Source organism: Hyaena hyaena, unplaced genomic scaffold (assembly GCF_003009895.1).
Source record: "Hyaena hyaena isolate Hyena2069 unplaced genomic scaffold, ASM300989v1 scaffold_63, whole genome shotgun sequence".
NCBI lineage: Eukaryota > Metazoa > Chordata > Mammalia > Carnivora > Hyaenidae > Hyaena > Hyaena hyaena.
In genome coordinates this window covers 1,669,917-1,695,137 of record NW_024080695.1, presented here as the reverse complement: position 1 = coordinate 1,695,137, position 25,221 = coordinate 1,669,917, and the positions used below count along the sequence as shown (strand labels likewise).

Here is a 25,221-nt window from a genome sequence, read left to right as displayed (position 1 = left end):
AGCCTACAGAGGCCCCGAGGCCAGGGCGCTGGGGGGGGGGCGCACAGCTCAGCTCAGGGCCCCCGCGGGCTGTCTCACCTCCACAGGCCGCCGGTCCCCATCCCGGCCAGAGCACCTGGCTGTTCGGTGCAGAATCGCCCCCGTCCGCACCCTGGTCGGGCGACTCCAGTGGGGCCGACTCCTCCTGGCTTCCAGGACGGGACGTGCACGGGATGCGACCTGCCTCCCAATTGCTGGGGCTGCTGAGCGGGGAGACCGCAGGCCAGCAGAGAGGGGCCTGGAGGCGGCTCACCTGCCCCGGGTGCGTCCACCCCGCCCCCGCCCCCGCCCCCGCCGGAGCTGGTGTGAACGGAGCTCCTGCAGCGACAGCAGAAGCCTGCGGCAGCCGGCTGCTGAGCTGGGACTTGCACCCGAGTCCTGTCCTCCGGCAAGTCGTCCGCTGCGAGTCCCCCGCTGCCCGGGGTGGGCCCGGAAACCCACGCGCTGGGGTTGCCAGGGGTGAAGGCGCCGCCGGGTTCCTCGGCCCTGAGCTCTCCCTGCAGCCCGTGTCCACAGAAACTACGGAAACACAGAAACCGCGCCTTGGCCGAGACGCCCCACTCAGAGCAGCGGGGGGCGTGCAGGCGTACAGGTTTGTGGGGCAGCCCCTGGCCCCCGAGTCAGCAGCCCTGCGGGGGGAGCGGGAGAACGAGGGGCGGGCCCTGCTGGCTCGGGGTGCCCATCCCCGGCTCCCTCGTGCGCAGGGACCAGCAGCACACGCCCCGGGGTCGTGCTTCCAGCCCCAGCTGCAGGGTCAGCGAGCCCTGGGGACCCCTCTTTGCCTCGGTGGCTGGGGAGTTCGTGGGGACACGAGCGGGGAGCTGTGCGCACGTGTCTGAGTGGACACTGCCCGCACGCGGCAGGTGCCGAAGACACTTGCTGTCGGACACGTTCGTTCCGAGAGACGCAGGAGGTGCTGAGGCCCCACAGCAAGGCGGTGACGGCCAGGACGGAGCCCCAGCCCTGAGGCCGGGTCATCCCAGGCTCTTCCTGCGGGTCTCTGGGGTCCAGCCTCAGCCACTGGTGGGGGGGGACCTGACAGGAGTCCAGTCCTTACTCGGGCTGGTGCGGCTGCTGGGGCCACGGGAGCCACCCCCTTCCTGCCGCTGGGGGCGGGGGCTGGTGCCCCTCTTGCTGCCCCTCACGGACAGGCTGGCCGTTTTCCATCATTACAGCAAATGACAAGCCTCCCAGGAGGCCAAGTTGGCCTGAAGGTCCGTCCTCCTCGGCTCCCAGCAACCTGGCCGGGGCGCCTTTCCAGAACCCTCCGTGCTGGGCTTGGGGGCCAGCGCCTCCCACCACCTGCAAGCCTGGTGGCCGGCCAGCCACCCCCACTAAGTGTCCACTGGGCCTCTGAGAACCGGCCGGGGCCAGGGCGGGCATTCCACAGTCCACACTCGCCCTCCCCTGCTGGGCCCACGTCCGTCTGTCCGTCCCTTTACAGGTGCAGAGCCACACCCGAGGCGTCGCCTGGCGCCCAGGGAGGCCCGCGGACACGCCGCAGTCTGCCTGGCGGGGCCGTGAACCTGAAATGGCTCCGAAGCAGAGAGTCTGGTAAATAGCGCATCTCGGGAACAGAGCGCGGAGGCCGGGGACGCCTGGACAATCATCCCTCCCGCCTCCTTGGCACGGCCGGCCCTCCGTGCGCTGAGTAGTGGCGCACCCAGGCGGTTTCCTCCCCCGCTTACCAGGGGACTTTGGGTTGTTTCCGGGTTTTTGGCTCTTGGAAATAAAGATATTATAAAAGTTAAAAAACAAAAACACGCAGGGGCTGTGGAGCCGGCTGTGCACAGAGCAAGCCCCTCCCACCCGCAGCAAGCGCCACCCGGCCGGGGCCCTCACGCGGCATGGCCCACGCGGGGCAGGGCCATGGAGGGAGCGAGGAGGTGGACCGAGACCCCTCGGTGCCGTGCACCTGAGCAGGTCTGCACCCCGGCGGGTTGGGGGCGCTCACGGAGGCCCCTGTGCCCAGGGCTAGCTGCCTCCAACACTGAGCCCTGTCAGCTCAGGGTCAGGGGCGCGGGGCCGCGTGGGCTTGCCTCACTCCTGCTTTCAGCCCCCTGCCCGGGGGTTGGGGGGCACGGACTGAGGGCCACCCCAACCTCCCAGGACTCTGTGACCGCGTAGACGGGCACATGGCAGCCCTCGGGCTATGACTGGGAAACCGAGGCTGGAGAAGGAGGGAACTTGCCGTGTCACACAGCCAGGTGGGGGGCCAGGGACGGACTCGGGGTGTCATGGGCTGAACTGTGTGCCCCTGAGTCCATACGTTAAACCTGTAACCCTAGGACCTTAGGGTGTGACTGTACTTGGACATAGGGTTTTAATGAGGGGATCTAAGGAAACTGAGGCCACGTGGGTTTTATCCAATCTGACTGGGTGCTTACAGAAGAGGGGGTTGGGACATGGACACGCCGGGGAGACTGCGTGAGGACATGGGGAGAGGATGGGGTCCACCGGCCGGGGGGGAGGCCTCAGGGGCAACCGGCCCTGCCCACCCCTGGCCCCTGGCCCCCCAGCCTCCAGGCTGTGGCCCTGTGTTCGGCGGCCCCAGGACAGCCACCCACCAGGACACACACTCCAGCTGCTCCATCCAGACAAGACTGTGCCCCACACTGGCCTGTCAGGAGGAGGCTGCCCACCTTTAGCTGACGTCCCCAGGCCCCACGCTCACCCCAGGGGCGAACCCCCTGCACACGGCGTCCCCTGGTTTGTAAAGTTGCATTTGCTCACGTGGTTTTGTGGCCACTGCCGGACTCCCCAGGAGACCGCAGACCCCGTGCGGGCAGGGCTGGGCTAGTCTGGTGCCCGGTGGGCAGGGGTGGGCGAGCCTGGTGCCCGGTGGGCGTTTTGTGAAGGACGACGATCAGTGTGCGTAGTCTTGGCCGTGACGGTGATGACAATTACCGGGCGTGGCACTCTCTCCGCCACATCCACCTGCAGCAGATGTGGGATGAGTGTTTCCTGAGCGGGGGAGGGCCAGCGGGCCGGACCAGTGTGGGGGTGCCCGAGTGACAGGCCCCTAGGGGGACGCAGCCGCGGAGCCAGAAGCGGCAACGAGGGCTGGCCTCTCACGGAACCGGCGTCTGAGACACAATCCTGTTGGAATTGGTGTCAGATCCGGATTTTCTGCTGCTTTCAGAGAGAAGCCCGGTTAATCCCCTGGCGGGGTGACGGCGCAGTCCCAGGGGCCCGGAGCTCGGAGGACTGCCCAGGGCTGTGCCCGGGGGCCGGGGCGCTGGGGCCCCTCCCACTGCTCAACCACCGTGTAGAGTAGCTCGGTGAGCGGAGTCCGCTGGGACAGTGGAGGCTCTAGGGGCCCGGCCAGCTGGGTGGGGAGCGTCTCAGGACAGGCAGAGAGGGGGTCACGCTGCCCCCAGACGACAAGGGGCAGCTTGGCAGAGGCCCCACCCACTCCCATCCAGGTGCCAAGCACACCGCGTGTGGAGGTTTCGGTCCGTCCCTGGGGTCGGCGCATCAAACCTGTGTCGGGCTGGCACCTTGTGCTGAGCCCACAAATTACGTTAGCGGAGCAGCCGTCTCCTCTCCCACCGTGCCCTCCCGGGACCCAGCGGAGGCGTCAGGGAACCCCAGAGCCTTATGACAGCAGGGGACTCACAGCAAGGAGGCCCACCCTGGAGGCCACTGGTGGCTCCGTCCCTGAGACAGAGGACCCCACCCCTGACGCCCAGGGGACCCCAGAGTAGGGCTTTCTCAGGCCTCCTGGCCACCTTCTCACTCCCCACTCCCACTGGTCAGCAGTTGAGCCCCGCTGACAACCAGGCCGGCTCCTCCCAGGGTCATGGCCTCCCCAGGCCCCTGCAGGCTGCGTGCTCCCTGGAGACTTCACGGGGCTAACCCCATGGGCTTCACCCCTACTCCCCAGACCAGTGCCAGGCAGATCGTGGGCACCAGCACATGTTTAAGGAAAGGATGGGCTGGGGGTAAGACATGGATGTGAGTCTGGCTAACTTTGCGCCAGCCTCAACAGCTTCCCAGGACGTGGCTCCCAACATCTGGGGTTGAAAGCTTAGGGAGGTGGACTCCTTCTAGCCTCTACCTAAAATAGAAAGTCACGGCAGTGTTTATAAGGACTGGATCAGCTCAGGGAGGTAGTGAGCTCTCCACCACCAGAGGTATGTAAGAGGGAGGGAGTAGCTAACCCCAGGGCTGGGATAGGGGACCCGTGTGTCTCTTCCTGCTGTGGCCTCAGGCCCCCAGAGGCAGGGGCCACAGGGCTCCTCTGAGTCCACCCTGTACTTCCCTCTGTGGCTTTTCCAATTATTTGGAAAATCAGCAGGGGGAGCTGGGAGGAGGATACCCCCTGGCCTTGACTCTGTTCCTCAGTGGATATATGGTCTTTAGACCAGACTTCTCTGAGCCTCAGTCTCCCCATCAGTACAATGGGTCCAGTACAGCGGTCTCCAGAGGTTTTGAGCTTCAATCACCCACGTTTCCAAGTAAACTGGGGCCATTCTCCTGAGAACAAAGAGGAGGAGAGGAGAATGCCCTTCATGAGCAGTAATCCCTCAGGCGACCCAAACAGATTCTTCCAGCATTTATTAAGCTCCCACTGTGTGCTGGCCTCTGTGTGGGGTCTGGAGCTAAGATGAAGCAGGGTATACACAGGCTGCCCTGGGGGAGGCCAGGGGCCTGGCTGAACACGGCTCTGTCCCAGAACTGGGCCTGAGCCCCTGCCGTATGAGGCTGCCCAGGGGTCCCTCCCCTCCACCGAGGTGCTGGTCCCCCCACTGCAGAGGAAGGCCCGCCCGCATGGTCACCCCAACCCTGTGCCCGGGGCTCCGGAAGCCCCTCACCTCCCTCGACGGCCGAGGCCCGCAAAGCCCACGTGGGCCTGCAGCCGGGCGAGCCTGCCCACGGAGCACAGCTGTCTGACCCCCGCATTCTACACTTGTCACCAGGGTCCCCACAGAAGCTGTGCGAGGTAGGGAGGGTCCTGTGCAGACAGAAACAGACTCCGGGATCCCACAGCTCAGACCGACCGGGACTTTGGGAAGCCTGAGGTCACACTGGAGAAACGCACCCCGGGACTCACCAAGGGGCCACGCCCCCACTGTGCTATGCGGCCCCCGCAAAGGCGTCCCAGTGACCAGGCCCCGGGAAGGCGAGTGCGCCTGGCAGACATAGAGCCGTTGCCCTTTCCTGCCCCTCCGGGCACATGATGCTGGGCCAGGCGCCAGGCCGTGGGCAAATCACATCCCGGCTTCCAGGGCCTGGCTGGCCGGGGTCAGGGCTGCTGAGCGCCGTGCACGGCGAGAGAGGACCTCCCGGTCTGCCCCCTACTTGAGGCCTTGGGAACAGTGGCAAGCGTCCAGCTACGAACAACAGCTTCCTCTGAACCTATTAAAAGAGTGCTCATTTTGCTTTAAATTCGATGTGTGAAGGCAGGGCGCGCGCCAGGGGCGGGAGCAGAGCTGGTTTGTAGAACATTTTGGGTTCTATGTCCCGGGTGGGGCGATCTCTCGGAGCGGCTCCGCTTCGCATCGGGATCTTTCCCAAGACGACATAATACAAACAAAGCCGGCCCCTGGGGCATCCTGAAGGGACGAAGGGACGGGACCCTGTCATTCTATGGAGCGGCGGCGGATTCAGAGTGCGGATTGCAGGGGAGCTAATGAAGTGGCCTGAGCGACGCGTGAACCCGGGCCCTGTCTGGTCCCAGCTGTTCATCGTGTGATGTCAGGGCGGCTCGCTGCGGGATGGGAGCAGCGACCCGCGCCAGGATGGGCAGGCGGATTCCCGGCGCTCCGGCGAGGACGCCGGAGGGTCACTCGCACGCCGGGTGCCTCTGTTCCCTCCTCCGTAAAACGATGTCCGTTAACGTTGCTACGGGGGCATGTTGGGGACTCAGTGTGGCCTGTGAGTCCCGCCAGTAGCCCGACTTCGAGGGGAGTGTCCCTCTCTGGAGCTCAGTTTTCTTGTCTGTAAAATGGGACCATCCTTCCCCACTTGGCAGGGTCCAGGGAGAAGCAGACACGGGGAGCACCCTGCCCAAGGCTGGCGTGCAGAGGGCCTGGGGCCGACGCCGGCTCTGGGCTCCCAGTTACTTCTGCTCTTTTCTGTCATTACGCGAACTGACTCCTCTCTCGGGGCTTCTCTGTAAAGCGGGGAGGGGGGTTTCTGAACTGGGCTCCCATTTGGGTCTCTTCCGCCTGGAGCTCAGCGAAGGCTGCACCAAGATGCTTCTGTTTTCCGAGACGCTGCACAGTCAGCTCAGAGCTAATTAAGCGCAGGGCGGTGGGGGGGGACCCGCCCACCAACATTTGAACACGTGGCCTCAGCAGCAGGGGTGCACGTGCTGTGGAAAATCCCCCGCAGCCCGGAGCCCGGCCTGGAGCAGGGAGTACCTGCCTCTCGCGCCACGTCAACCCCCTCCGCGCCCCTGAGAGCCGCCTGCAGGGCTGTCCCCATGGCCTGGGACACTTCAGGCCCAGCAGGCACGCCCTGGTGGCTCTCAGGTTTGAGTCCAGGGATGAGCCTGCTGGGGCCTCTTTGTGGGTGAGGAGGGACAGCCCCATGGCACTGGCGGAGGGGTGGGGGGCCGGCTGCACTGCCGGCCACCTGGCCAGGGTGACGCACCGTCCCCGTGTTCAGACCCTCCCTAGCCCCCCCCCCCACACTGGGTTCCCCGCACTGGGAGGAGGGCGCGGTGCCTGGCCCGGCCCGGAGGGCTTGTGGCTCCAAAGGGCTTTCAGTCATGAGGGGCCTGTGAGGGGCACCCCGGTCAGGGCGGGAAAGGTGCTCCTGGCAGAGGACAAGGCATGAGTTAACAAAGGCACAGAGGAGGCAAACTGAGTCCACGCAATGGGATAAGCGGGAAGGGGAGGAGCTGACAGCAGCGTGGGCTTGTCTGGGGACCGTGGGGGCCGGAGGGCCCGGGGGAGCTCGCACCGGCCAGCTCTGCAGCCCCACAGCCCCATTCGGGCACCCGTGTGCCGGCCGCATGCCCGCAGCTGCGTGTGCATCGTCTCAGCTGGCGGGCCGGCCGCTCCCCCATGACCGTTGTGCTGCAGGGCCCGTGTCCACCCCCCACGGGGCAACTGGAGCCCGGCCCAGGGAGGGGCAGGCTTGGGGTGTCGGCGGAATAAGGAAGAAATAGCCCAGGCCGGTGCACCTGAGAGTCAACCCTCTCCCTCCCCAAAGGGGGACCGCGGCATGAATGCCCCTATGTCCCAGGGTCAGGGGGCCTGTGCGATGGCACCCAGCACAGTGGCCTCCCTGCTAGTGCTCAGCCTATTTCCTTTTTCTCCACCGCTGCCGGGCAGCTCGGGCCGCACCTTGTTCTCAGCGGGGGGAGCACAGAGCTTTCCGGTCCAGCATTCCCACGCCACCCTGAGCCAGGACCCTTATCTCGACAATAATAATCCCATTGTGCCCCAGGCTTTCACTGGGAGCAGCCGCAAATCCCTTTGGTGGGAAAGAAACACGTTTCGGTCCCCAGGGCCCTTTCTGGCCCCAAGTTGGTGCTCGACCCTGCTTCCTGGGCCGACTTCGGGGGCCGCGGCGCCAATGTCTGCCTGCAGGTCACGGGCCCTTTCACGCCCCTGCCTCAGCCCAGCCAGGGAAGGACGTGCTGCCTCTGTGGATGGCGGGCCACAGGGTCGGGGTCCCACAGCGAACGGACCCAAGGTGGCTGCTGGGGTCCCTTCTCGGGCAAACCCAACCCCCTCCCGCTTCTCCCCCCCCTCCGCTGGTGCTCTGGAAAGTCCAGCTGGCCAAACGGGAAGACGACTCAGGAATGGGGGAGGCAGTCTGAGGTCCCCTGGATAAGTTTTGTGGACGAAGAACAGGACACGGGGTCCTCAGGGCGGAAGGCCCTCCCCTGGTCCCCTCCCAGACAGAGCCACAGGCTGACGAGTGGCCAGACGGCCCTGTTGTCCTTCACGGGGACACAGAGCCCAGGGTGTCTTCAGCCTTGCCGCCTGCTGCCTCTCCCTCGCACGTGGGGGTCTGCACGGGGCGGGGGTGCGGCGTGGCGGGAGTGCAGGGTTCAGCCTCGCAAAGGGCCACAGGTGCCCAAGCAGATGCGACACGGGCCCGCGGGCGGGTGCGTCTTGATCCGAGGCCGCACTGGAGTATTTGAGGCCTGCCGACGGATGTGATATAAAAATACAGCCGGCTGCCAGCACAGCCGGGAAGGACGGCTTCCTCGCCAGCCAGTGCCACGGCAACGTGCTTTCTCCCGGCCCCCAGCCCCCACCCCCGGAGCCGGGGGCAGAGCTCAAAGATTGGAGAGCTCTTCTAAAGTGTTAATTCTGCCTGCTCAAGTCATTTTTTTTTTTTAATTCCATACTGAGCTGGAATGGATTACTTGGATTATTCCTTCTTCCCCTCTTCTCCAAGCTCGGCAATTGAATTACAATACAGGAAGGAATTTGAACAAATGTATGTCTCGGTGCATCTCGTAGGAGCCGCGTCAGCGCCGGGCCGGGCCGGGCTGGGGCTGGCGCGTCAGGCTGGCCCCCCACGCGGCGCCCGGCCCTCCTCGATCTTTCTGTGGAGGCTTTTTCTTGTTTTGTCCCGAGAGCCCCCCGGGGAGCCGTGGACAGAAAGGAGGCTGTGTGAAAGTGGCGAGGGCTGGCCGGGAGCCAGCGGTGCCGGGACTCGGGAGCCGGGGGCTCAGGACATGGGGTCCCAAGTGGGACGTTTCTGGGTTCATGGTGTGCCCTGCCCCCTCACACCTGCGGGTCCCGGGCCTCAGTTTCCTCAGCCCCAGAACGGGGTTGACAATGAGCCCGGCACCCTGGAGTAGACGTGGAGATGCCCGGGCCCGGCAGCCACTGGGCGAGGGAGCGGGACGCAGCGGGCGGGGCTGAGCAGGCGGACAGCGCGCTGGGCCCCCCACTCTGTACACTAGAGAACTCCCCCGGGAGCTGGTTTCCGGACCCAGTCGGGAAGGTGCCCACAGGCGCCTTCAGGGAGGCGGCAGCGACCTCGCCACACGGCCTGGCCAAGAAGACAGCGAGTCTCAGAGCCAGACGGACGGCCTTTTTCCCTGCGGCAGGTTCCGTCTCTGTTTATCCAGCTGAAAAGACGCTCTCTCCAGGCAGCAATTACCATCAAGTGGGGAACATCTGGTGGCTGAATGGGGCGTTAAGCACCAGGCCCGCAGTCCCAGCGACAGCCCTAGAAGGTGCGATTCTTGCAATGAGAGAGTGCGCTGACATTGTTCCGTGGGCCGTGCACCTCGCTCCGCGCTCCTGTTGCAGACTCGCAGTGCATCCCCCAGAAGTCCCGTGTGGGGGCGTCGTCACCCCATTGCTCCGCGGGGGCCTGCGGGCTCAGAGCAATACCTGCATCAGCCGTGCTGGCTCCAAGGCAAGGTGGCCTCTCCCGGGGCCCGCAGGTCGGCCAGCAAGTTGGGCCATGGATCAGCCGGCCCGGCAGGGCCTGCGCTCCCAATGACATCCCCCCGGACTTCACAGAAGGGGTGCCGAAGCCCAGGGAGGGCAGAATTTTGTCCCTGCCGGCTCCGTAGTCCTGCGACAGAGCCGGGCCTGTGACACGGATGCCCTGTCGGGTGGTGGGAGGTCAGGGATGTCCCAGTCAGCCTTGGCTGGCCATTTCCACCACCCCTCTCTCCCCACCTGCCCCTGAGCCTAAATGTAGCGGGTGTGAGTGCTCCCACATGAGTGAGTGCGCAAAGTCCGGAGAGTTCTTCCCAAGTGGGTGTCCCGAGAACCCATAACCTTGGGTGACGGGGTGGGGCCGCTGCAGAGGAGGGCTCTTCAAGGGACAGCCCCGCCAAGTCAGACCAAGGAAGGGGCCAGCCCTGGCTCCTGACTCAGGGGACAGGGGGTGGGAACAGAAGGCACGGCCCAGGGCTGACAGGTCTGTATCCTGGAGTCAGACCCACGGCCACTCCGGGTCAAGGAGAGAGGGGTGGTGATCCAAGAGAGAGCGGGGCTGTGCAGACAGGGCTCCGCAGGGGAGGGGACATACGGAAAGGCCGGGGGGGGGGCCGAGAGGGAGCAACAGGTGGCTGGGACGGTCACAGCAGGGTCTCCAGAGCGAGCCCCCGCCAGCCAGGGCCCCCCGGCTCCGTGGTGGGGGCTGGGGGCTGGGGGAGGGCCTCTCTACCTCATGCTGGCTTCTTCTAGCCCCTCCTGAAGCCTCAGTGTGGGGGGAGTATGACACTCGGGGAGGGGGAGGGGAGGAGGGCCGAGCAAGGGGACAAGGCTGTGCCGGGTGGGGAGGATAGGGAGGTTCCAGCCTCTCCCCTGCAGATGCAGGTGGTGCCCCCCCCCACTCAATGTTCAAAACCACGAAGAACCTGGTGCCAGGCCCTGGTATGGACCAAGGAAGGATCCGGAGGCTTGTCTTGGCCTCAACCCCACCCCATTTGTGGGTGGGGCCCTCTTCTGGGCAGGGCTCACCCATCCTTCCTCCTCCAAAGTGGAAACCCCACAAAGTGTTCAGAGGCGAGGGACTGGCCCAAAGTTACTGGCGGGCAGAACTGGAGCGGAGAGCCTCCCAGGCCAGGAACTGATGCAGGCGGGGGGGGTGGGGGGGGAGGAGGGGGGGATGGAGGACATTCCTCCAGGATCTAAATTTGGACCCAGTGGGGGGGGGGTCTTGATTTCTTTTCCCTCTCAGCCAGTTACAGCACAAGAATTTTACAGTGTGTGTGCATTAAACAGATTTTGCTTAAAAAAAAAAAAAAGACACCCCCCCTTCTCCTGCAAGAGGGGATGTTGGAATCTGGAGACCTGGGGTGCCCTCCTTCCACCCTTGGGGGGACGTTAGGCAGGACGAGGTCTCGAAGGTACCCTCACGCTGGCGGCTTAAGGACTGACTGCTGCACCCGACGCTTAGATTACAAAGGTTTATTTAGAAAATAGTTTGGTTGTTTTGGCTGTCGTTTTTGGCAAACATTTAAATACTTTCAGTAACCAGAGACTGTCGGTGCTCTCTTTCTTCCCCCAAGACAGCCGCCCCCACGAGGTCCTGGGGAAGTCAGCCCTTGCTCAGAGGTGGTGTGTGCTGGGGGGGGGGGTGTGTGTGCTGGGGGTGTGTGTGTGCTGGGGGGGGGGGCTCCCCTGTCGCCTGTTAGGGAGGTTGCGTTAACCTCTGCGCAGACCCTGACTTCGTGGCCACACCTCGGCGGGGCCCCCCGAGCCAGACGCAGGCCCGCAGCCCCAGAAGCAGCCCTTTGCTGAGACGGGAAGGCAGAGGGGTTGCCCCTCTCTCCTCCCCCCTCCCCAGGGACCCTGCGTCTCTCCTCTCAGCCCGCGCTCCGGGCCCGCCAGCTCCCGCCCCTGCGCTCCGGAGGCCGCGCCGTCCTGGGTCTCCGGGGAAGCGGGGAAGCGGCCCGGGCGGCTCGGCGGGCCCCGCCTTCCCACGCCCCCGCCCGGAGCGGTCCAGGGCCTCCCCGCGGGGCCGGCGAGCCGTTCACTGCCTGAAGCCCCTTCTCCGCCGTCGGAAGAGGATGTGCTTGAACGAACGCCGGAAGTCCTGGTTAAAGACGGTGTAGATGACCGGGTTGAGCGAGCTGTTGCAGTAGCCGATCCAGAAAAAGAACTTGAAGAGCGGGTCGGGCACCTGGCAGGCCTCGCGGCAGATGCCGTACAGGCTGTAGCTGAAGAAGAAGGGGAACCAGCAGAGCACGAACACGCCCATGACCACCGCCAGCACGAAGGTGAAGCGCTTCTCGCGCGCCTGGGCCACCTTGCGGCGGCACACGCTGCTGCGCGCCCGGCGCCGGCGCGACAGGAAGAACTCGACGGAGCGCGAGCTGGCGCGCGACAGGCGCCCGCCGGGGCCCGGGGACCTCGCGGCGGCCAGCGCGCCCGCGGCGGCCGCCCCCGGCCCGGGCCCGGGGGTGTCGGCGCCGCCCGCGCCGCCCGCGCGCCGCCGCCCGCCCCGCCGCAGGGCGCCCCGGCGCCGCCGCCGCTCGGCCGCCGCGCTGCTCTCCTCGGGATCCACGTCGGCGCGCGGGCGGCGCGGGGGCGCGCAGTGCCCGTTCTCGCCCGCGCCCGCCGCCGCCCCCAGCCCGTTCTCCGTGGTCGGGGACGCGCCGTCGGGGCCGGCGGGCGCGCGCTTCTCGCTGAGCGTGCGCGTGCGCAGCTTGGCCACGCGGTAGATGCGCGCGTAGACCAGGCCCATGATGAGGCAGGGCGCGAAGAAGGAGCCGATGCAGGACGACAGGATGTACCACGTCTCGTCGTTGAGGCCGCACTGCGGGTAGGCGGCACTGTCGGGCCGGCGGTAGAGCGAGACGAGCGGAGGGAAGGAGATGACGGCCGAGATGAGCCACACGGCCACGATGGTCGCCTTGACGCGGCGCGGCGTGCGCTTCAGGTTGTACTCGACGGCCTGCGTCACCGACCAGTAGCGGTCCAGGCTGATGGCGCACAGGTGCACGATGGACGAGGTGCAGAAGAGCACGTCGAGCGCCAGGTACACGCCGCACCACACCTGCCCGAAGTACCAGTAGGCCATGAGCTCGTTGGCCAGCGAGAAGGGCATGACCAGCGTGGCCACCAGGATGTCGGCCGAGGCCAGCGACACCAGGAAGAGGTTCTGCGGCGCGCGCAGCGCCCGGCTGGTCAGCACGGCGATCACCACCAGCACGTTGCCCACCACGGTGAAGACGATGAGGAAGCCCACCACGGCCGCCAGCCCCGCCACGGCGCCCGCCGAGTACTGGCCCGGGGGCGGCCCCCAGGCGGCGCCCGAGGCGTTGGCGGCCCCGCCGCTGCCCCCCTCGCCCGCGCCGCTCGCGTTGGGGCCCGCCGCCGTCGCCGCCGCCAGCGCCGCCGCCAGCGCCGGGGACGCCATGGTCCTCCCGCGAGCTACGCGGTCCCGCCTGCAGCCGGGGCGCAGCCGAGGCAGCTCGGGCGCCCCCCAGCCCGGGTCGGCGCCCGCATCGCCGCCAGCTCCTGGGGCGCGCCCGCCGGGGACCGCGGCGCCCGGCAGCCGGCCCTCGGCCGTGGTGGCTCGGCGGGCGAGCGGCGCGCCGGAGAGCGTGGCTGCCGGGCTCCCCGCAGCTGCCGCGCGCGTAAGTGCAGAGCAGGAGGCTCCCGGAGCGAGCGGCGACGCGGCGGCGGGGGGGAGGGGGGCAGGTCCCAGGGTCCTCGCGCCGGCCCCGCCCTCGGCCCCGCTCACGGGGAGCGCCCGGGCCGCGAGCCCACGGTGCTGCGGCGCCCCAGCGGGCGTGCCCGAGCGGCCCCGCGGCCCCGGCGCCCGGCCGGGGCGCAGGCTGCAGGCGGCGGCCCGGGCGCTCCGCCTCCCATCCGGCCGGCTAGGGCTGGGCGCCCCGGGGCGCGGGCCGCCGCTCCTCCGGGCCCCAGCGCCGGCGCGCAGCCTCGGGCTCCAACTTTACTTTCCCGGGCAGGGCGCCGCCGCCGCCGCCGCGCGTCCTCCTCCCGCCGCTCTGGGCGCGGGCGCCCCCCGCGGTCCGCGTTCGGCCGCGCGGGCTCCGCCTTGCCTGCCTCTCCTGTCCCGGCTGCGCCGCCGCCGCCGCCGCCGCCGCCGCCTCTTCCTTCGCCACCGCCGCCGCCGTGCGCCCGGCGCGAGTGCAGCCGCCCGGGCTCGGCTTCCAACTTGGGTAGAGTTGCGCAGCGGGGCGGGCGCGCGGGGCGGGGCGGGGCGCGGGCTGGCGGGGGCGGCTCGGCGGGCAGGCCAGCGCCGCCGGCCCGGGGGGGAGCGGGCCCAGGAGCCGGAGCCCGAGGCCGCCTCGGCGAACCTGCCGGCGCGGCGCCGGGGAGGAGTCCCGGGCGGTGGCGCGAGGCGCGCGCGCACGGCGAGGGCGCCCCCTCCAGGGCCGGCTGCGGCCTGCCGGACGGGGTTGAGCGCCGGCTGGCCTGGGCGGTGAGTTCCAGAAACCTGCTCTTTCTAAGACAAGAGCTCCCTAGCCTCCCCCGGGCACACGCACACGCACACGCGGGCGCGCACACTCGCGCGCAGCTCCGGGCGGCTCGGGGTCCGCGGCCTGATTGGAGAGCCGGCGACTCGCAGCCTGGCGGAGGACGCGACGCATCCTGGGCGCGCAGGGGTCTCGCCGAGTGCCTGTCGCCTCCCATCTCCGGTCGGTGTTCCGGGGCAGAACCACCTCCCTGCCCCCCGGGCCTCAGTTCCCTCCTCTGCCCACTTCCAAGCGCTGCTGGAGCATGAATCATGACGGCGGTGCCTGTGGAAGCCCTGTGCGGGCTCCCAGCCTCTGCGTCCATGTTGGCAATTACTGAAGTTTAATTCTCATGCTCCGTGGCCCTGCTTTTAAAGGGTGGGGGGTGATGTTCGAAATCACCGCCTCTGACAAACACCCAGAATGAATTTCCCGGATGATGGGCGGTTTTGCGTGGGTGCCTCATTCCTGCGGGCTTCAGGGCAAGCTGTCGGGGTGTCTCTCCCCACCCCCCGGCTTACCCCTGCCTTATGTCCCTGTGCCTTCATTCCACGACCGCGCGCTGTCGTTCCCGTCTTCTGGCGCTGGCACCCACCTCCAGGCAGCTTGAGGTCTGTGGGAGACGGACCCTGGGGAGGAGGCTGGAGTTCCCAGGCCTGGCATGGCTCGCTTGCAGGAGGGGAGGGCCATTCTTCCCAGCAGTCTGGACCACCTCCCCCAGCTCCCTGCACCCTCAGGTGGGAGGGCAGGGGTGATTCCTGAGGCTGGGGGCTGGAGCCTGATGCTTTTGGGTTCCAGGAAGGTGTCGCAGGGAGGGATTGGAGCATCTCCCTTAGTGATGCCTGGAAATGTGCGTGGCTTTGGGGGCTGCTTCTCGTTCCTCTGAGCCCTGAAAAGGCTCCCAGGGCCTGATGTAGGAGAGCGCTGGCACCTTAGCAGAGATAGCCCACGGGGAGCCCCAGCATCCTTGATGGCCACCTTACGCGGAGGAGGAGGAGGAGGAGGAGGAGGAGGGGGTCAGGCCAGGGCCAGACCGGAAATCAGAGATCGTGGATTGTGGGACTGCCCAGGCAGGGCCAGACCCCCCCTTCCTGATCCTGGGCATTTATGCATTTTGGGGGAGCAAAGCCGTGACTGCATGCGAGGGGCACGCGGCCCGGGGAAGGTAGAAAGCCACACTCCCGGTGAAAGGGCCCACTGGTCCTGGAGGCCTGGAGTGTGATTGCAGGGAAGACCCACGCCCGTGCCACCCCCCATCGTCTGTGGGCAACGGTTCCCGTCTGTAGTGGGCCCTCCGCCATCTGGGACAGGTCGGGCGGGGCCACACACTGAGGTGGCTGTGGTGCAAGCTGCCAGTGCCCTGGAGCTCTTCCCCTAGGCTGGGAGCAGAGTTGTCTGGGAAGGCTTCCTGGAGGAGGTGACTTCTGAGGTGCATTTGGAGATTGAAGGAAAGTTACCGGGAAGTGAGAAGCCCCGTGGGACAGGGAGATGGGCTTTGTCCTGGAGGGGGGTGGGATTGGGGGGTGCAGAGGTGGATCCAAGGAAGAGAAGTGGCGAGGGGGTCATATGCAGGTTTTGGAGAGTGGTCCCCACCCCCAGCAGCTGGCCAGCCACGCGGGACTCCTCCAGACCCCGAGGGGCTCTCATCTTGTGAGGAACACTTTGGGGGATGCCTGGGGGTGTCAGGACGTCCAGGGTCCTGGCTGCCCTGGACGCCTCCTGCGTTCACATTCAAGGGCAGCCTAGCACAAAGAGTCCAGAGGAAGAAGGACACAGAGCACCGAGGGCCCAAAACAAACAGAGCTCCCCGCTGCCCAGGAAGCGACTCATCAGGCCAGGCTGGGGACATCCGGAGTGCCTGGCCGGCCCAGTGACTCAGGCCGCTGGGGACGCCTGGCTGGCCTTTTGACCTCGGGACCGCTGGCAACATCTCCCGGGCATAACCCGGGAGCCAGCGCCTCTCCCACGGGTCTGGGCCCAGAGCAGAGGGGAGTGGGGAGCGGGGCCCTCGAAAGAGTCCTCGGGGAGAGAGGCCGCCGGCTGGGCCTCAGGGCTGCGCGGCGCGGGCCTGCCCGTGTGCACGGAGCCCCAGGGACTGCAGCTGTGCAGAGAGGAGCCGAGAGGCTCTTACCCGGCGCTGAAAACCGGGCTTGACAAACTGCCCTCCATTATCCCACAGCAACAAAACCGCATGCGCCTGGAGAGAGCATCCTGCGAGTTGCTCATGGCCGAGCCCGGGCTTGGTGGGACCCAGAGGGGTGACAGGGAGGGTGTCATAGGATCCGGGCCACACTGGGAGAGGGGTCGGGAGCTTAGGGCGCCGGGGACAGGTGCGGGAGTCGTAGAAGGAAAACCGCGTAGAAGTGTAGCACCCTAGGGCCAGCGGCATAGTCCCCTCATCCCAGCCAGGATGAGCGGGGCCCAGAGGCGAAAGGCTGGTCCAGCCAGGGCCGCACAGCTGTGCGCCGGTGGGTCCTGGGCCCCAGTGGCTGGGAGAAGGGATCCAGAAGCACACCCATGGGTGCACGCCTGGCCCGTGTTCCACACGTGGCCTCAGCCCTGGCAGAGGGCGGCTTGTCTCTTCGGGCCCCTTCCCTGCACACAGGTGTGGATGCACACACACAATCGTGTGCACGTATTCCAAGGCACAAGTACACACGCATCTGTATGCACACACATATCCATGTGTCCACCTTCACACACGCAGTCGTGTGCACACATTTCTGTGCACACCTAGCATAACCACACATATGCACGCTCATCCGTGTATACTGCATACACATTTGCACACCCATGTACATGCTTCCACAAGCAGCCATGCGTGAGCATATGTGTGTGTGCACGTGTATTCACACGCTGCACATGCGTGAGTTCACACACACATATACTGGGCCCCGTGTACCCATGCACGTGTTTGTACACACATACCCTCACACCTGCATAAAATTATGGGTGTGAGTTACATGCATACGTGTGCCTATGTCCGTGCGTGCACGTGTTCCTTCACACACGTGCACGCCCATGTATCAACACGTGTGCATACATGATCCTGCACATGCGTGCATGCCCATGTATCAACACATGTGTGCACACATGCTCACCCCCACATTGACGCATGCGTTCGCAAGCGCACGCCCACACGTGCACAGGTGCCTGGGCCCCCGTGCCCTCCGAGGCCATGGGGAGGCTGTATTCAGCCGCCCCGTCGCAGGCAGCTCTTCCGGGGCTCCGGCCGGACTCTGCCTCTTCAGCAGGCTCGCCCCACCTAGCTCGCCCCACATGGCCCTGCAGCCCGCCCCCTCCAGGCTGCGAGCCCGTTTCTCACTGCCTGCCGCGGACTCTGGGCCTTGGCACGTGCTGTTCTCCAGGCTGGCAGCCCTTCACCCCCAGGGCTCCCTTCTCCCTGAAAAGTGTGCTGCACGGATCCCAGGACACCTCCCTGATATCGCAGGCGAGATTAGAAGCCCCTTTGCTCGCCTCTGTGTGCGCGTCGGGGGCAGGCCATCGGACCCCGTCCCTCTCAACTCTGGGCTCCTGCGAGCGGCCACGTGTCCCCCTGCCTGGTGCAGGGCCCGGCTCCTGGCTCACAGGCGGAGCTCACTCAGGGCTGGTGCAGGGGGGACCTGGGGGGCTCAGGCGGTTGAGTGTCCGACTTCAGCTCAGGTCACGATCTCGTGGTTCGTGAGTTCAAGGCTGCGTCGGGCTGGCTGACGTCAGCACAGAGCCCACCTCGGATCCTCTGGCTCCCCTCTCCCTGCCCCTCCCCTGCTTGCGCACTCTCAAAAATAAAGAAGCATTGAAGACAAAAGCCGGTGGAGGGCTGGGGGTGAAGCGTGAAGGCCGAGTCAGGAATCCCACAAAGGCCCTGATGCCCTCCTTGCTCGGCCGTGCGGGACGCCTGCAGTGGGCCTGGGGCGGGTGGTGACTGGCAGAGCGCGGGGGAGGCCTCACCTGGGAGCTGCCTGTGCCGGACCCCCGCGCCCCCCCACTCAGCCCTTTCCGCCTCCATCCTGTGCAGGCTGCCGACTTTGGATGTGGACTCAAGCTCCCATTCAACGCTAACTTGCTCTCTGGCAGTGTGAGAACCCCCTGCCTCTCTGCGCCTCGGTTTTCCCATCTGTAAGGTGGGGGTATTGGACTAGATAGTTGGAAGGTTCGTGCCAGCTTGGCCCGCACTTGGCTGTGAGCTCCTGTAAGCGGGTGTTGCATCTGGTGCGTGTTTGCTTGGTGCCTGCTGGGGAGGGAAGGGCCTGGAAGCAGGGAGAAGAGCCCCTCCTACTTCTCACGCAGGTGCAGCAACACTGGGAGTCGGGCCGGCCTCCTGGTCTCCAGGCCCAGAGGGCTCGTCTCTCCTCCGGGCTGAGCTGAGCAGAAGGTCCCGCCCCCCTCACACCATGTTTATTTGAAATTTCATTTTTAAAGACAGGCAGGGACAAACGAGGCTTGCGTCTCCGCCTGCCCCTCCCTGAAGAATTCCAGAACCGCTTTGTCGTGGTAGAACGTGGCCTGGATCCGTTGGCCCGGGGCCTGGCTCTCCGTGCGCTGACCCGCAGACCAAATCCGTTGCAGTATTGATCAGATTGATGGATTTGGCCCAGCTGGGTTTGCACAGACCTGGCAGAGGGCCCTTGGAGGAAATACTGCTTCAGGGACCGTCTTTGATTTGTGATGAGTATAATAAATGAACGCGATGGGTCAGCCTGTCTTATTAGGCACCAGCTGTGTACCTCAGGCTCAGGCTCACGCCTAGCCCCGTCCTGGCACCTGCGCAGGCCTCTCACGCCTCCCCTGCCTCTGGCCTGCCCCTTTGCCACCCGGTTCCATCCTTGACAGGTCGATCCCTCCGGGGCGTGCCGCTGTCCAGATGCCTGAGCCTGGCATTCAAGTCCTCCTGGACCTGGCCTCATGTCTGGACTCTAGGGTCGGGCTGACCAGGTGTCCCCATGTGACCTTGGAAAATTGCCCTTCCTTTCAAAGCCTCCTCAGCCTGCGAATGACAGTAACAAAGTCCCGCCCCTGGGGCTGTTGTGCAGGCTGTCAGGACAAAGGTCCAGGGCTCCTAGCCCGGGGCAGGCTCACCGCAGGGCCCTGGGCCGCGTGCGCCATGGGCTGCCTCTGTTGCCCCTCTCCGGCCCCAGAGCGCCTGCTGTCGCCTCTGCTCAGCACACGCCTGAGCGGCTGGGAAGCATGGTTCCGACATGCCAGTGCCAGGCTCCTGGGGACCTCTTCCCAGGCCCTTAGCATCCCTGTGAAGCTTCAAGGTCCAGAGTCCAGCTCGGCCGCCCTCCTGCCCTCAGCCCTGCACCCAGGCCCCCAGAGCCCCCGGCTGTCGGCGGTACCCACAGCGGCCACCATCAGAGAGCACCCCTCCCCCCGAGGCCAGGCCTGTCCAGGGGTGGTGAGTCCCCATCACCCTCTCTGGGACCTTGCCAAGTATTCACTGTGTGATGGACCCATTCTGCAGAAGACAGTGAGGCCCAGGGGCCTTGTTGGGATCGTATGTGGGTGCGAGCCTGGGGCAGCGTGGCTCCCCGCCATCCCACCATTATACTCCTGGCTGCCCACTTGCTTCTGCCTTGAGTCCACCACAGCCGATGGCCTCGGTGTGTGGGGTGGGGCTTGGAAGGTTCTCTTGGGAGTGACCGCCAGGCTGAGGCCTGAAGGCGGAGCATTTTAGGCCCAGAGAGACCCCGTGCACGGGTCTGCCTGCCTAGCAGAGGGTCCTCCCCTCCCTCCAGGGGCGGGTTTCCGGTCTGGTCCCTTTCACTCTCTGGAGACTGGGCATCTGTCGAGCCTGCACCTGCTGCGTGCCGAGCGTGGACAGGACCTGTGGCTGGGGAGAGCAAGGCACTCCTCACGCCTGGCACGGGACAGGCCCAGGCAATGACCTGGGAGATGCCAGAAGACGGAGGAAGCAAGTGGTAGAGCCTGAGGGGGCTTCTGACTCCCTCAGGGAGAATTTTCTGGAAGAAGTAGGGGCTCAGCCCAGGCTGCAGGAAGAGAAGGTAGTGGCCTGTTCAAAAGGAAGGCTGAGCAATGCGTGCTGGATGGGCTTGCCGCACAGACTTCCTCCTGGCCCACTGAGGTACGCAGGATTCTCAGATGACCTCCAGGGACCTGAGGCCTCGAGCAGTCCCCACTACTGGATTGCGAATATGATGGAGTGTCACTGCCCCCGTTAGGCCCCTGGCAAGTTCACTTTGAATTGATTGAAGGAGATTATCCTGTCCTGGATGGGCCTGACCTTATCAGGTGAGTCCTTTGAAGGGTGCCGAAGCATCAGAGATGTTCTGCTGGCCTCCAAGATGAAGTAATATCACGAGAAGGGGCCCAAAGACAGGGTCTAAGGTGGCCTCCAGCTGCTGAGAGTGGCCCCCGGCCCGGCACACAGCAACCAGAGAAAATAGGGAACACAACCTCAGAGAGGTGAGTTCTGCTGGAAACTGGGTGAGCCTCGAGAGGCCCTGCGCCACAGGGAGGACTCAGCCCCAGCTGACACCTTCATCTCGGCCTCCGGACCCTGAGCAGGGAACCCGTTTAACCTGCTCCCGGGCTCTTGGCCCATGGACACTGTGAGATGTAATGTGTGTCGTTTGAAGCTGGCCCGTTAGTGGTAGTATGTTACGCAGCCGTGGTGACTGATACACCCATGCACCCAGTCGGTTCCAGAGGAGGAGCAGCAATGTGAACAAAAGGGGCCCCTTCCCAGAATTGAGGGGAAAGTTCTGATGCCGCTAAGCCTGTTGTGATGGACCCATTTCCCTTCTGCACTGGCTGGAGGAGGGGCCACACGGCCAGTCCCGGCCAATATCAGCTCCCTGATGACGAGCAGGAAATGTACTCGGGAGCCAAATGCCTCTCTTCCTGTTTGGTCCTGCAGATGTAGGGTGTGAGGCGCAGAGCGGGCAGCCCTTGGGACCCGAGGAGCTCGAGAGAAAGCTGGGAACCACAATGGGGAGGGGTGGAGTCCTTCATGCTCTTCTGGAACTTCCAAGGAGCCCCTCGGAGCCTCCCTTGGCCAGGCTTCCTGCGGACGGGGTGCTCAGGGGCCTTGCTAAGTCCCTCGAGAGCAGGTTGTGCGGCGTGGGGGTGACTGTGTCCTGACTGCCTTGCGGCCCACAGCCCCCCGCTGCTTCCAGTGACAATCGCTGTGCGGGTCTGTCGTAGACAAAACGCACACGTCTGGGCCCTAACCGCCCCAACCTGGGCCCGTGTGCCCTGACGTGGCAAAGGGACCTTGCGGATGGGGTTGAGTTGAGGACCGTGAGCTGGGATATCCTCCCAGAGCGGACCCTGAATGTAGCAACAGGGGTCCTGCTATGGAGAAAGGCAAGGGGCTCAAAGCTGGAGCAGAGGTGGTATCGGAGGCAAAGGCTGGCGATGGGGGGAAGAGGCCCCCGGCCCTGGCACGTGGACGCCTCTAGAAGCTGGAAAGGAACTAGGAAACGGGGTCTCCCTGGGGCCTCCAGGACACGGCCCTGCTGACCATTTTAAACTTGCGGCGTGTGGGACTGCAAGATAATAAGTAACGTGTGTCCTTCTAACATAGCTGTTTCTGATCATTTGTTCTAGCAACGAGAGGAAATGAACACAGAGCTTGTAGGTGTTTGGAGAACAAATGAATGAATGCATGAATGAGTGAACAAACGAACACGTCCACGAGGTAGGCATTTGTACTCTTGCTTTATATTGAAGACAGTTGAGGCCCAGGCAGTGCCGAGCCTGACTTCTCAGCAAGCCAGGTGCTGCGGGCTCTGCCCTGCCGCCTCTCACCTGCTCAGCGCCGGGTGTGTGCAGAGAAGGGGGGAAAGAGTGAGGTTCTGTCCTTAACTGTGACCAGATGCGATGGGAGCCTGGGACATGGCCTGCTCTCGTGAGTGTGTAGAAAGTTCTACCCGGGGGGCACCTGGGTGGCCCAGTCGGTTAAGTGTCCGACTTCGGCTCAGGTCATGATCTCACGGTTCGCGGGTTCAAGCCCCACATCAGGCTCTGTGCTGACAGCTCAGAGCCTGGAGCCTGTTTCAGATTCTGTGTCTCCCTCTCTGACCCTCCCCTGCTCATGTGATCTCTCTCTGACCCTCAAAAATAAATTAAAAAACATTAAAAAAATAATAAAGTTCTGCCTGGGCTGCACGGAGCAGGGCAGGTGCCCACGTGGGCGGCACCCCTGCCTTACCAAGGGCCCCCACTTTGCCTGGTGAAGCCTGCCCTCCCCCCCCCCAAACCTGGTAATGCAGTTGCTCCCACGTAGCATTCGGAGGAAACGGCTGATGAAATGAAAGCAAGTTCGCACCCGTGAGTCTGACCGTAGCAGGCGCGTGCTGCAGAGCTAGATGCAGCGCAGAGATTTCGTTTGTTTGTTTGGTTTGGCTTTGATTCTTTTTCAGATTTTTCAGAAAATCCAGTAGAGCCCTGGATGTGTCTGGGCAAACAAGCCATGTTTGGCCCAGCCCTGTGAGGTCCCCCAGCTTCCTGTGCTGACCCCGATTCCCGAGTGCTTCTGGAAAGCAGGCGGGGGGGGGGGGGGCAGCCGCGGGCGCCTGGGGCAGGAGCGCTGGATTGTGTCCCTTGGAACGTGGACACCATGAGCTCGGGCTCAGCAAGGTCTGCTTGGTTTCATTCTTGACTTTTCCCTTCCCCAAAAGGCTCTGATTTAAACCAGAAATCTGTGGCAGGAGGGGACAGGGGCGGCCTGAGATTTGGGGTCGTGAGTCAGGGTACAGGCCATGCTGCTGCAAGGAAGCAAGCCAGGTGGGAGCCGTCTCTCCCCGACACGAGTCTGGGCAGGACCAGCATGGCGGCATGAGGGGTGGAGATGCTGGTGCCCTCGCCCTCCCCATGGCCGTCCCCACGGGCAGCTCCCACCCCCAAGTTTTGGTCAGCCCGTCTGGCTAGGGCCATACTGTCATAAGACCCAGGGGCAACTCTCGGTCAGGAGGATGTGATCTTCCCAACACAGGGCATCCTCATTTGGAAATGGCACACAGCCCTATGCTGATATCCCATTGGTCAGAATGTGATCACGTGGCCATACCTACTGCAAGGGAGGCTGGGAAATGTAGTCTCGAACAGGGCGGCCATATGCCAAGATCCATGCAGTGAGGGTTTCCAGCCTGGGGCCGGATACCTCCTTGTTGAGGATGCCAGCCTGTGAATTGCAGTGTGTTTAGCAGCATCCCTGGACTCTTTGGACTCATGCCAGGAGCACCCACTCCCCCTGGCCACTTGTGATGACCAAGAATGTCCTCAGAAATTTCCAGGGTCATAATCACCCAGCTGGGAAGCACTGGGCGGGATCAGGGGTCCCAACTGTGGTGTCCAGGGCCCAGCAGGAGGAGCCCTGGGCGGGGTGGGGGGAGCCCGTGGAGAACGCCCCATGGGGGGGGTGTTGACCCCTCCCTCCACCCTGAAGGTTCTCATGCTGGAGGCAGACGGAGGTCTGGATTCTATGTGAAATGTCTAAACTGCTTACTGATGGCATCTAATTAAAACAGGAAAAAAAGCTGTGCGTTTGCTATGGGTTGAATTGTATTCCCAAAAAGATAACGTCCATGCGCTAACCCCCAAAGCCTATGAGAGAGACCCTGTTTGGAAATAGGGCCCTGGCAGATTTACTCAGGCTCACTGAGGTCACCCCGGACTGGGGCAGGCCCCAACTCAATATGGCAGGTGTCCGTACACAGATGCACAGAGAAGGACACGTGGGACAGAGGCCGAGACGCAGCGGTTCGGCCACGAGCCCCGGATCGCTCGGAGCCCCAGGATCTGGAAGAGGCGGGAAGGGTCTTCCCCTGGACCCGCCAGGGGGAGGTGGCCCCGCCCACACCTTTATGTCAGACTTCAGCCTCCAGAGCTGTGTGAGAGTACATTTCTATCGTTGAAGCTACAGCCCGTGGAACCTGGCCGTGGCAGCCACGGGAAACTAAGTTGGTGCTTTGAGCCCATGTGAGCCTCTGGGCCTCCCCAGACCTACAGCCTGACGGGCTGGACTGTGGGTCCTGCTGCACCACGGGGAACACAGGGCTGCCAGACCCTTCTGCCTGGGGCTCACAGGACAGTGAGATCGGCCACATCGAAGGGGCCCCATCACAGACCTCCACAGTCTGAGCCTGTAGCCCCCAAAGAACCCAGCCCTGAGCAGCACACAGAAGTCCCCCCTGCCTTGCACAGCCCAGTGGTGGTACTGCTGTGTCCCCTTAGACCCTCGATCTCTTCATCTAGCAAATGGGAAGAATCAAACTTGCCAAGGACAGGACAAGGCCTCCCTAGGGGCGAGCTTCTGAGCAAAGGTGCGCACCGACCCGCCTGAGGTCTGTGCCTGCGGGTCACCAGGTGACCTGACAAACACCTGCAGAGAGCTGTGGGGGGCTGGGTGCCTGAACCTGCCCGGGACGCGGGAGTGCCGACCACCCTGGAGCTCTCCAGCCCGGGCTCACCCTCCTCTGCTCCGCAGGGCGTCGGGTTAGGGCAGAGATCAAGTTTGGGGGTAGGATTTACTTGGGGTGCAGGGTCAGCATGAGTTAGACATACGTTGGGGTTAAATTTGTAAACAGGATTTGTGTTGGGCTGAATTGTGTTTAAGTTGGCGGGTAGAGTCAATATTTGAGAAGTGGTTTGGATCAAGATTAGGTTCAGTGTCAATTTCATATTAGGATTAGGGTCAGGGTGGGGGTCAAAAAGGGGGTTGGGCTGGCTTCAGAGCAGGTTCAGGGTTGGGGTGGGGAGGGGGTCAGGGAGGGGTCAGGGGTGGGGCCAAGGGTGGGGTGGGGAGGGCGTCAGGGTCGGGGTGGAGAAGGTTAGGACACAGCTGGGGTTTGAACCCAAGCCACTCGCTGTGGTGATCACTGTCACCAATGTCCCCCTGTCTCTTTTCGTCCGTCTGGCACCTGAACTCCTGGCCGTCCCCTTACACTCTGTAACCTTTGCACGTTGCCACACTCCAGGCCTCAGTTTACCCTCTGAAAGAGTGGCCTGGCTCTGATTGTCCGGGCTCTGGAAGTCCTCAGTGGGCAGGGCCCTCGATCTCTTGTCCTGTGGGGACACACGGGTACAGAGATGTTTCACAGCCGGAGCCGGAGCAGATCTGACAGACAGCGTCGGCTCTGGGATCGCTCTCAGAGAAACCATTTTAAAGCCAAAGCCCTCTCCGCGCCGCATCCGTCGGAACTGCCCTGGGAGACCTTGTTTGATTGTCACGAAAGGTTTGTATCCACAGGACGCGTTACCTTTCAGCGTCCAAAGAGGAGCAGTTAGATGCCTCACTGCAGATACTGTTTCAATCACAGCAGGAAAAAAATCCCATGAATCCTGGGAGG

At 64.4% G+C, this 25,221-nt stretch overlaps 1 protein-coding gene across 1 annotated transcript; it reads right to left on the bottom strand.

The window, feature by feature from the left end:
• Positions 1-11,057: 11,057 nt before the first annotated feature.
• Positions 11,058-12,840, bottom strand: ADRA2C (adrenoceptor alpha 2C). Its single transcript, XM_039232091.1, has one exon. It carries the CDS (start codon positions 12,838-12,840, stop codon positions 11,452-11,454), a length of 1,389 nt encoding a protein of 462 aa, XP_039088022.1. The 3' UTR covers positions 11,058-11,451.
• Between the last annotated feature and the right edge of the window lie 12,381 nt (positions 12,841-25,221).

Excerpts from the sequence above, each read along its gene's own strand:
- ADRA2C (XM_039232091.1), bottom strand. The coding sequence starts at position 12,840 with ATGGCGTCCCCGGCGCTGGCGGCGGCGCTGGCGGCGGCGACGGCGGCG.